The following is a 12,478-nucleotide window of genomic DNA, read 5'->3' as shown; positions in this document are numbered from 1 at the left end:
TTCTGGGAGATGTGGGCTGAATGAGTGTGTGTTAATTTTCTAACCAGGGAAGACACTTTCTGTCTGAACTGGATTTGTGTGAAAAATATATTTTCCTGTATTTTCCTTTAATAAAATTACTATAAAAGCTAAAGTTGTACCTGATTTGCCTGTGTAGGACATGCATTAAGCCCTGTTTTCCCAATGTGAGACTCAAATCATTAAATTTCATTTTAAATCCTATATTTAAGAATTAAATTTCACATAAACCGGTCCTGAAATGAATGCAATGTATCACAGCCTTGGTTTTTACGAGGTATACAAAGATTTAACTACCAGGTGAACAACACACTCGGGTTGAATCATAATTAATGGGAAGATGATCATTAAGACAGGGAATGGGTGCAACACGATTTGGCGGATTTATGGCCCTTTATGTGTATTTCCAATATATATATATAGTTATACGAAATCATGTGTTTAACTGCTTGGTTTATTTTTTTCAAACATTTGCATCTGAATGGTAAGATGATTGTTATGGAAGGAAGTTTTGTTCCAAGCAGTTTTATCCATTTTTCGTTTTGTCTGCTGTAACAAACTTTACCGTGTCCAAACATGTGTCGGGGAATCAGTGTCTGTGACACATTCCTAATTATTTTATTATTATGAAAGAAAAATGTCATAATTGTGTTTTTGGTTTGAAATACCCATCATTCAACTTACGTGAGTTTGAGGTAACAATCTTTAGATAATGTAATGTTTTGTTTTTGCAGATACAAATGGAGAAGACTTGAACACTCCACTAGGTGTCCTGGCCAGCACGCACACCCCTGTGACTAACCACACTGCTGACAGGTAACACTCCACTAGGTGTCCTGGCCAGCACGCACACCCCTGTGACTAACCACACTGCTGACAGGTAACACTCCACTAGGTGTCCTGGCCAGCACACACATCCATGTGACTAATCACACTGCTGATAGGTAAAACTCCACTAGGTGTCCTGTCCAGCACACACATCCCTGTGATTAACCACACTGCTGACAGGTAACACTCTTCTAGGTGTCCTAGCCAGCACACACACCCCTGTTACTAACCACACTGCTGACAGGTAACACTTCACTTAGATGTCCTGGCCAGCACACACACCCCTGTGACTAACCATACTTCTGACAGGTGACACTCCACTAGGTGTCCTGGCCAGCATACACATCCGTGTGATTAACCCCACTGCTTACAGGTAACACTCCACTAGGTGTTCTGACCAGCACAAACACCCATGTGACTAACCATACTTCTGACAGGTTACACTCCACTAGGTGTCCTGGCCAGCACACACAACCCCTGTGATAAACCACACTGCTGACAGGTAACACTCCACTAGGTGTCCTAGCCAGCACACACACCCCTGTGACTAACCACACTGCTGACAGGTAACACTTTACTAGGTGTTCTGGCCAGTACACAAACCCCTATGACTCACCACACTGCTGACAGGTCACACTCCACTAGGTGTCCTGGCTAGCACACACATCCATGTGACTAACCAGACTGCTGACTGGTAACACTCCACTAGGTGTCCTGGCCAGCACACACATCCATGTGACTAACCACACTGCTGACAGGTAACACTCCACTTTGTGTCCTGGCCAGCATACATACCTGTGACTTATCACACTGCTGACAGATAACACTCTTCTAGGTGTGCTGACCAGCACGCACATCCCTAAGACTAACCACTCTGTTGACAGGTAACACTCCACTTGGTGTCCTTACCAGCACATACATTCCTGAGACTAACCACACTGCTGACAGGTAACACTCCACTAGGTGTCCTGACCAGCACACACAACCATGTGGCTAACCACACTGCTGAAAGGTAACACTCCACTAGGTGTCCTGACCAGCACGCACATCCCTGTGACTAATCACACTGCTGACAGGTAACACTCCACTAGGTGTCCTGGCCAGCACATACCTCCCCGTGACTTACCATACTTTGTACAGGTAACACTCCACTTGCTGTCCTAGCCAGTACACACACTCCTTCGACTAAAGGCAATGCTGAAAGGTACATGGGCGCTGTCTTGTTTAAAATCTTAAGACTCACATAAGTTATGGCTATTTATGTCTAATTTGCAGCTTAAAAAAGGGAAACATGTGAACGATTGTAAGTGCAATAATAGAATAACTGAAATTTGCAGATCACAGATGTTTTTCCTTTGATGTTATGCTTCTTCAAAACTTGCATTGTAACTTATTTCTGGTAAAAGAGCTGTTTTATTGTTGTAGCTGGCAGACCACTGTCCTGATATACATGAGCAATGACACAGGTCCCCAGACAGATAAGGCATACGTCTACCTTTCAATGGACATTGAACCCCCTAGCTGGGCCTCTCGAGGTGGGTCTGGTTATTTGTCATTAGACATTGAAACTCCTAGCTGGGCCTTTCAAGGTGGGCCTGGTTACCTTTCAATAGACATTCACATTTTCAATGTTTTATAATTGTATAAATTTCAAACTATAATGGCATGTAATCATAAATTATCTCATATTACCAACGGTGGAAAATTGTCAATTTGCTACAATGTAAACAGGTCCCTTTATATTGGATAGTTACTGTCTGAACTGGATTTTTACTGAGAAGAGACTTAATAAAATGAAAAAGACCATTAAAGCGGAATGTGTGGTCCCTGATAGCCTATGAAGACAACACAGGCTAATCTGGGATGATACTTTACACACATGCATCGAGCCCCATTTTTCTCAGTGAGAGGCTTATTATTTACATTTTACCTCTGTCAGAGTTACAGATGACCACACATGCTTGAAACCCTGTTTACCAAGAATGTTACTCATATTTCTTTCCTCAGAGTTACGGATGACCACACATGCTTGAAACCCTGTTTACCTAGAACGTTACTCATATTTCTTCCCTCAGAGTTAGGGATGACCACACATGCTTGAATCCCTGTTTACCTAGAATGTTACTCATATTTCTTCCCTCAGAGTTACGGATGACCTCACATGCTTGAAACCCTGTTTACCAGGAATGTTACTCATATTTCTTCCCTCAGAGTTACGGATGACCACACATGCTTGAATCCCTGTTTACCTAGAACGTTACTCATATTTCTTCCCTCAGAGTAACATATGACCACACATCCTTGAAACCCTGTTTACCAAGAACGTTACTCATATCCCATATTCTTGTTCACCAAGAAAAATTCTCATATTTCTTCCCTTAGAATTACGGATGACAACACATGCTTGAAACCCTGTTTACCAAGATCGTTACTCATATTTCTTCCCTCAGAGTTACGGATGACCACACATGCTTGAAACCATGTTTACCTAGAACATTACTCATATTTCTACCCTCAGAGTTACATATGGTGGGCTGGTGGCTAGACAACACCCTGGGCAACTCCTACAAGCTGTGGGATGAAGCAGGCAGGCCTCCCTACCCAACTCTGGAACTGCAGCACCAGATGAGAACCATCTCTGTAGGCTCTGATTAATATTAGCAAATATGAGCAGCGTTTTGGGAAAACTGGGTTTAATTCATATGTTTAAAGTGTCTTCCCAGATTAGCCTGTGAAGTCTGCACAGGCTTATCAGGGGCGATACTTTCGGTTTTAATGGAGTTTTTTGTTGAAAGAAAGTCTCTTCATTGCGAAAATCCAGGTTAGCTCGAAAGATATTTCCCTGCTTAGCCTGTGAGGATTGCACACGTTTTCTGGGAGGACACTTCGCTCAAGCATTAAGCCCCATTTTCCCATAATGCAGCTCATGTAGCAATTCTAAATTTTTAGGAATCTATTGTAGGGTTATCATTGATTGGACAAATCAAATATAATGTAAAAGCTTATCAGTTATGGGGTAATCAGCTGTATATCAGTCCTAAGCTAATTTGTGGTTAGTTACTTATGAGAAGGTTATCAGGTGTATGCTTATCATCAAAAGGTTTAATAGAACTCTGTTTGCTCAAATCTTTATGATTGCCAATTAAGGTTACAGTCTGTTAATTTCACACCAAAAAAATAATAATTTTAAAACATTATAAAACAAATGCAAAAAAATTCAAGCAATCAAATTGGTTCACAAATCAACACAATGGTTAACATTTCAGTCACATAAATAATTTGATTCAAGGATTAACGGCTGTTAGCTTAACTGGCTGTTCAAGTTGTGAGCAACAAGTCCCAGGCATTGGTTTATTGTCATAGGTTATAGGAAGTAGGCTTGTTGTCCCCTACCAGTCCCAGGCATTGGTTTATTAGCTCGGCTGTTTTTGGAGAAAGCCTGAGGTATTGTCATAGCCAGCTTGTCGTTCGCCGTCAGCCGTATGCCGTAGGCGTCGTGCTAAAACCTTAACATTGGCTCTAAAATCAATGTGCTTCCCCCAACAACTTTGAAACTTCATATGTAGAAGCACCTTGATGAGTTCTACACGCCACATCCAGTTTTGGGTCACTAGGTCAAAGGTCAAAGTCACTGTGACCTCTAAAAAAAAAATTCTGACAAGCTTTCGCCGAGCGTTGGCAACTGTTATGCGGTGCTCGTGTTGTCATAGGCTTAAAGGAAGTAGGCTTTTCAGACAAAGGACTGCTAGGTTTTGTTATCTGTGGAATTTTTATCCGCTGGTTCATTGGACGTAAGCCTATCAGGAATTGGTTAAACATGCATATTAGTCATAGAATTATCATAGACAGGCTTAAAGAGGGCTTGTCAGTCATACAATTATCAAACACAGGCATATATAGGGCTTTTCAGTCATAGAATTATCAAACACAGGCTTATAGAGGGCTTGTCAGTCATAGAATAATCAAACACAGGCTTAAAGAGGACTTGTCAGTCATAGAATTTTCAGGCATAGGCTTATAGAGGGCTTGTCAGTCATAGAATTATCAGGCATAGGCTTCTTGAGGGCTTATCAGTCATATAATTATCAGGTAAAGGCTTATAGAGGGCTTGTCAGTCATATAATTATCAGGCATATGCTTAAAGAGGGCTTGTCAGTCATATAATTATCAGGCATAGGCTTATTGAGGGCTTGTCAAGTCATAGAATTATCAGGCATAGGCTTATAGAGGGCTTGTCAGTCAAAGAATTATCAGACACAGGCTTATAGAGGGTTGTCAGTCATATAATTATCAGGCACAGGCTTATAGAGGGCTTGTCAGTCATAGATTTATAAAACACAGGCTTATTGAGGGATTGTCATATTGAGGGATTGTCATTCATAGAATAATCAAACATGGGCTTCAAGAGGGCTTCTCAGTCATAGAATTATCTGGCATAGGCTTATAGAGGGCGTGTCCGTTTTTCAATTATCAGACATAGGCTTATAGAGGGCATGTCAGTTATAGATATGTATGGCATAGGCTTATATAGGGCTTGTTATTTGTAGAATTATCAAACATAGGCTTATATAGGGCTTTTTATTTGTAGCATTATCAAACATAGGCTTATATAGGGCTTGTAATTTGTAGCATTATTAAACATAGGCTTATATAGGGCTTGTAATTTGTAGCATTATCAAACATAGGCTTATATAGGGATTTTAATTTTCAGAATTATCAAACACAGGCTTATACAGGGCTTGTAATTCATAGAATTATCAGGCATTGACTTATACTCTTAAAACAGTGATAACATACGTTTGTAACGCATGTATTCCATTTGTGAACCTTACAGAACTCGCCTCCAATTTTCAACCAGCCAGTACAACCTGGCAATCAGTTTATAGGGAAATTCTTCATCCAAGAGCCTGCAGTTGTTGTTGTTCATGTCTGCTCTAAAGCAGATGCGCCTCCTGATCAGGTACGATGAAAACCATGCAAATGAGCCCCACTCTGGGAAAACGGGGCTTAATGCATGAACTTAAAGTGTCATCTCAGATTAGCCTGCCCAATCTGCACAGTCTAATCAGGGTCAATACTTCAACTTTTCTGGATTTTTTTCAGAGGATTTCTAGATAAAAGTCCAGTATATGTGGAAAGGGTCGTCCCTAACAGGCTCATGTGGAACACTTAAAGGACATGCATTAAGCCCTGTTTTCCAAGAGCAAGGTTCATTTGTAAATATTTTTCAATTACATAAATTTGGATATGTCAAATTTTGTATATCTTGAAGCCATTTATGATTTATAAAATCCAAGAGATAACCCAATTCAAATGTATGTGGAAGTTTGACCTCTATTTTGGCTGAAAAAACAACAACAGTCTTGGTTGCATAAAAAATTCCCTTTCTAAGAGTAAGACTTGCTATGTGCTAATGGTGATCTTTTTAATTGCCTTATTTGTTTGTCCGTCGTGTGTCAGCAACATTTAGCTTGTGAACTCTCTAGAGCCCACATTTATTTTTCAATCTTCATGAAAGAAATATTTCCCAATGTGAAATAAAAAAACTACGTCACTAGGTCAAATTAAAGCAAAGGTATTGAACACTTTAGAAGTCTCATTAATTGTCAAATCTTCACGAACCTTGGTCTGAAAATTTATTCCAATCATATTTCAGTCGAGTTTGAAAATTAAAATATGCCTACAAATTAAATATGTATGTTTCTTTAAGTGTTTTTATAAGTCTCAACTCTAGCTGCACAGAAAAGTTTATTCCCTCAGGTTATCAGATGAGCGCCTTAGGGCCCATGATCGTCTTGTTGACATTGTTTACAATCTCAAGAATGAGATAGTTTACAGTCCACTAAGAATATCTCAATAGTATAATTACTAAAATATTATGAGATAGTTTACAGTCCACTAAGAATATCTCAATAGTATAATTACTAAAATATTATGAGATAGTTTACAGTCCACTAAGAATATCTCAATAGTATAATTACTAAAATATTATGAGATAGTTTACAGTCCACTAAGAATATCTCAATAGTATATTATGAGCTGTGCTCTGTAAAATCTGGGCTTAATGAATATGCGTAAAGTGTCTTCCCAGATAAGCCTGTGCAGTCTGCACAGGCTTATCAAAAGGTCAACACTTTCTGCCTTAAATGGATTTTCACTAAGAAGAAACTTTTTTTAAAGCTAAAAAATTACAAACTTATAGTGTCTGCCCTGATTACCGGTAATCTTGCACAAAACTTTACGCACATGCATTTTCCCAGAACAAGGCTTTTATGTCATTATTAGGGCTTTACATTAACTTATGAAGCCACTTGTCTCGTTGGACAAGTAGACCAAAATTTCACCTGTCCTGAACAAAAAGCAACTTTTCCTGATCATTATATCTTATTCTGCTCAGTACTTGGCATTAATAATGATATAATACAAAATGTTCATATCATAAAGACTTTAATCGTTAAAAAAACATGTGATTTTGAAGACGAAAAACCAAAGGAAAGCAGATGAGACATTTTTTAAGCATACGACATTGTAGGATTGTACTAACGAAAACAAACCACAAATGTGAATGATGTCCTAAAAACATTCTTTACATAGAGATGACGTCACTACGTTAATTGTCTGTACGATCGGTGTGTACCAGTGTCGAAAAATGCATATTCTTTACAAGGGAGAATATTCTTGTTATCTTGGCAAAGAAAAATGTTAAGGGTTGCTTCCCTTGTGAAAAGTACCGTGAAGTATCACAAGGAACTATCAGAATATTTCGCGCTTTGTCGTTTAAACGTAAACAAAATATAATTGAACAAGTTTTGTGGTAACTCCATAGAAATAAGGGATTTAAAGGCATTTTTCTAAAGTAATTATACCCCCATTACCAATGGTAATGGGGGCTATATAGGAGTCACTTTGTCGGTCGGTCTGTCTGTCGGTCGGTCTGTTCCGAAAGCTTGTCCGGGGCTATAACTAAGTTGTTCATTGGTAGATTTTAAAATCATTTAGCACAATTGTTCACCATCATTGGACGGTGTGTCGTGCCAAACAATTACGTCGATATCTCAAAGGTCAAGGTTACACTTTGAGTTCAAAGGTCAACAATGGCCATAAATGAGCTTATCCGGGCCATAAATTTGCCATTTATTGTGAGATTTTAAAATCATTTGGCACATTTGTTCACTATAATTGGACGATGTGTCAAGCGAAAAGATTACGTCGATATCTCCAAGGTCAAGGTCACACTTTGAGTTCAAAGGTCAAAAATGGCCATACATGAGTTTGTCCAGGCAATAACTAATAATCGTTCATTGTGGGATTTAAAAATCATTTGGCAAATTTGTTCACCATAATTGGACGGTGTGTTGCGCGCAAGAATTAGGTGGATATTTCCAATGTCAAGGTTACACTTTGAGTTCAAAGGTCAAACAAGTCCAAAAATGAGCTTGTCCAGGCCATAACTATGTCGTTCATCGTGAGATTTTAAAACCATTTGGCACATTTGTTCACCATCATTGGATGGCGTGCCGCGCGAAAGAATTACGTTGATATCTCCAAGGTCACTGTCACACTTTGAGTTCAAAGTTAAAAAAAGGCCAAAAATGAGCTTGTCCTGGCCATATCTATGTTGTTCATTGTGAGATTTTAAAATCATTTGTTCACCATCATGGGACGGTGTGTCGCACGAAAGAATCATGTCGATATCTCCAAGGTCAAGGTCACACTTTGAGTTTAAAGGTCAAAAATAGCCATAAATGATAATATCATAATAATTCTTAAAAATCGCCATAAATTAGCTTCTCGTGTTTTGTAAAGACAGCATGCAAAATAGTCTGTGTCAATGCGGCAAGTGAGGGTATACGTCACGTCTGTGACAAAGCTCTATTTAAAATATAGCGACCACTTTTTCCGTCAGACTAGCAAATTCTTTGTTTACTTGTCTTGACTAACAATTTGGTTGTCCCGGACAGTCGGACTACCGTTTATGTTGAGCCCTGAATAATGTTCTTCATTTCAGCCCAACAATGTGAACATTTTGAATATAACCAGTGGACAGATACTGCTAACTTGGTCCGATAAGTGCTTGAATTCAAGGTACACTCTCTTACTTCATAACTTAAATCATTAGTGCTTGAATTCAAGGTACACTCTTACTTTATAACTTAAATCATCAGTGCTTGAATTGAAGGTACACTCTCTTATATCATGAGTGCTTGACTTCAAGGTACACTCTCTTACTCTCAAATCATGAGTGCTTGAAATCAAGGTACACTCTTTAACTCTCAAATCATGAGTAAACAACTGCTACACATTTGAGTCTTTCTCTGAGACAACGTGTCTTAATACATAAAATGTCCTTCCAGATTTACCTGTGCAGTCTGCACAGTCTAAGCAGGGAAAACGCACTCTACTTTTATGTCTTTTTTTGTTTAAAGGAACATATTTCTTTAAGAAAATTAAGTACATGCTGAAAGTGTTGTCCCTGATACTCCATTGCCATCCGCAGAGGCTTATCTGGGACAGCCCTTTGCAGACATGCATTAAGCCTGTATTTGCAGAAGGATGCTCATTTGTATTACTTTGTATTACTGAGTATGTTGTATTATTACTATATTTAGATGAGCATGAAAATAAGCATAAAAATGGAATGAAGATGACCAAAAAATTGTTATATAATGTACATATTTGAATCAGAAATTCGTTAATTTCGTTTAAATCTAGTTTCTTCGCCTTGATGGTATTGAAACACTTTGTCTTGTAACTGCCCTTTGAGTCTATTTTCTGTGAATCAGAACTTAGTGGACAGATCTTAAGAGCTCCGTTTTGTGAAAACTGGGCTTACTGCATGTGTCTGTAGTGTAACCTCACAAAAACATGAGCAGTGTTATCAGAGAAGTCTTAAGGTACATGCATTAAGCCCAGTTTTCCCAGAAAGCAGCTCATGTGTTTGCTGTTTATCTTTGATAATGTGTTGATTTGGCTTCACTTAAGATCTTAAGTAATTGAAAATATTGAAAGAAGCTCACTTTGTTTAATCTCATGTTAGTACACCTTTACTCTCAAATGAGTCCCATTCTATGAAAACAGGGCTTAAAGCATGTGCAGTCCGCAAATACTACTTGGGGAGGACACTTCCTGCTTTGATAATATTTTACATTTAAAGGAAGTCTCTTCTAAGCGCACTTCCAGTTTAACCAGAGAGTCCTGATTAGATTGTTTTACAAACTTTCTGCTCATTTGTTAATTTTTTTTTTGTTTTGCTGATTTTTCCAGGACTTGTACGATTGTGAATTATTTGTCCGGATAAATAGATCTATTGTATAGAGAAAACTGTTAATGACTGTAACGTATCTCAACGTTAAATATTTAAGCTGCATTCTACAAAAGCTGGGCTTAGTGCATGTGCATGAAGTTACATCCCAGATTAGCCTGTGTAGAATCAGGGAAGACACTTTCCGTCTTTTTTGGGTTATTATTTGTTTAAGGAAGTCTCTTGTTTGTGAAACTCCAGTAAATGGATTAAACCCTGTTTTCCCAGAGCAACGCTCATTTTGATATTTGTAGGTGTATATTGAACTATGAAGTTGCCTACTCAGTAGATGATACTAACTACACCACTATAGATCCCGGCTATGGTTTAGCGTATTCTACGTCTTTTGTATACCAACCTATATTTGTAGGTGTATATTGAACTATGAAGTTGCCTACTCAATCATTTTTATAATGAAATATTTGATATTTGTAGGTGTATATTGAACTATGAAGTTGCCTACTCAGTAGATGATACAAACTACACCACTATAGACCCCGGCTATGGTTTAGCCTATTCTACGTCTTTTGTATACCAACCTACAACTTTACAAGGTTTGTTTAATATTGAAACAAATGACAATAAACAGTTCATTGACTTTGTGGAACAGTGTTTTCTTGAAGTAGAGAGATTAATATTTGAAGCTTTTGCCATAAAGATGTGAGTCGGATATCAACAGTCCGAAGAATTTCGAACGATTAACCTTAAAAAATTAGCAGCTGTTTAAAGAAGAATTGCTACAATGCTTTATTGATAATGAAAAAAAGTTGATGTATTTTGGGGCAAAAAATATCAAGCTTTGGTCTTTTAATTGGATATATTACATAATGCATAATTTTCATAAAAACTCGAGGACTGCCCAACTATTGCATCTCATATAGGAATGCTTATCTCGTACAACAGTTTCACATTCATCTCTCGTTAATGTTGACTGCTTTCACAGGTGTTGCCCCAGACAACCAAGTTATTGGCTTCTACAAGGTGCGGGCACTCGACTATTCTGGACGGTATAGCGAATACTCGCTGCCACAGCAATATCCTTCCTCGGGGAAGGTGAAACGAGGTTACCATAGAAATCATTGTCAAGGACTCTAAGAAGTATGTGTGGAGGTCACACACCATCATGTGTCTTGGATTTTATATTCTGTGATAATTTTAAGTACAAATTGTGTTTGCAAATATAAAGGGTATACAGTGTGTTATTAAAAAAAACTGAAATACATGCAGTTCTGTATGTTTACCTTTTAAAAATTCAAGCGTTTCTTGCTTTAAAAAAATCTTTTCAACATGTATTTTTTCTTTATCAACACAATAATATTGTTGTTGATGTGTTTTTTTGTGTGGGAAAACGAGGCTTAATTCATGTGTGTTAAGCGTTGTTCCAGATTAGCCTGTGCAGTCCACAGAGGATTATCAGGGACATAACTTTCTGCCAAATGTGAATTTTCGCTAAGAAGAGACTTTCTGTAAAAAAAAACAGCCCTACTTTAAAGCGGAAAGTAACGTCTCTGATAAGCCTATGCAAACTTCACATGCTAAACTGGGACGACACTTTACGCAAATATATTAAGCCCTGTTTTCCAGAGAACTTTTCATTTGTAGAGTCTTGTCAGAGAATGCAATCCTTTAATAATTATTCAACACGTTAATTTAACTTAGCAAAAATACACTGCAATATTTTATTTATAACTATACATGTATAATATTTTTTGTTTATTACTTACATTGATTTTATGCATCATTATGAGATTACAGAAAATTATAATGTACATACAGTTTGTAATATATTTTATTCCTTTTTTAGAGCTAAATTTATGAACGTTTACTGTTGTGATCCAGTTCAGGACTTTTGTGAATACAGGTTCACTCCCTTGTTCTGTTTTAGCTCCACTAGTCATCAAATAGTTTGACCTATACCGAGTGTTATGGGTTTAAGCATGAGGTCATTTACAGAATTTAATAATTCTTACCTGCAATTTGGAAGAATTATGCCACTTCACAATTCTAATTGAACGTTTGTGTGCAAGAAGTCCATATCTATATAAATCTACTTAAGATATTTACACAAAATTTCATATATGTATTCTTTGGGTCTTTATAAACATTCATTGGCCAAGACCAAAGACCTATAGATAACATATTCTATAGGTCTTTGGCAAAGACCTATAACTTTGACCAGCCTTTTAGCGGAAATACGGTATGTCTACTTTTGTAACTTTACAAGTTAGGTTAAGGTCTGCGTGCCAATTGAAATTCATATTAAGATTTGCATGCAGCAAGTACATATCTCTGCAACCCCTACAGCTATTCAATGAAACTGCACACATGTAT

General features: G+C 37.7%; 1 protein-coding gene across 8 annotated transcripts in view; it reads left to right on the top strand.

The window, feature by feature from the left end:
* Positions 1-11,369, top strand: part of LOC127858422 (alpha-L-iduronidase-like) — a 29,656-nt gene extending 18,287 nt beyond the window's left edge. For all 8 annotated transcript variants that reach the window (XM_052395573.1, XM_052395567.1, XM_052395572.1 and 5 more), the window contains 7 exons: positions 753-834; positions 2,272-2,381; positions 3,365-3,486; positions 5,681-5,806; positions 8,855-8,931; positions 10,583-10,701; positions 11,091-11,369. In XM_052395573.1, the coding sequence (XP_052251533.1) occupies positions 753-834; positions 2,272-2,381; positions 3,365-3,486; positions 5,681-5,806; positions 8,855-8,931; positions 10,583-10,701; positions 11,091-11,242 (788 nt within the window). In that variant the 3' untranslated portion in view covers positions 11,243-11,369. The remainder of the gene's footprint in view (positions 1-752; positions 835-2,271; positions 2,382-3,364; positions 3,487-5,680; positions 5,807-8,854; positions 8,932-10,582; positions 10,702-11,090) is intronic.
* Positions 11,370-12,478: the final 1,109 nt, after the last annotated feature.

The sequence above is a fragment of the Dreissena polymorpha genome, chromosome 14 (genome assembly GCF_020536995.1).
Source record: "Dreissena polymorpha isolate Duluth1 chromosome 14, UMN_Dpol_1.0, whole genome shotgun sequence".
Classification (NCBI taxonomy): Eukaryota; Metazoa; Mollusca; class Bivalvia; order Myida; family Dreissenidae; genus Dreissena; species Dreissena polymorpha.
Note: the sequence above shows the minus strand (reverse complement) of the source record. Positions and strands in the feature narration are given on the sequence as shown.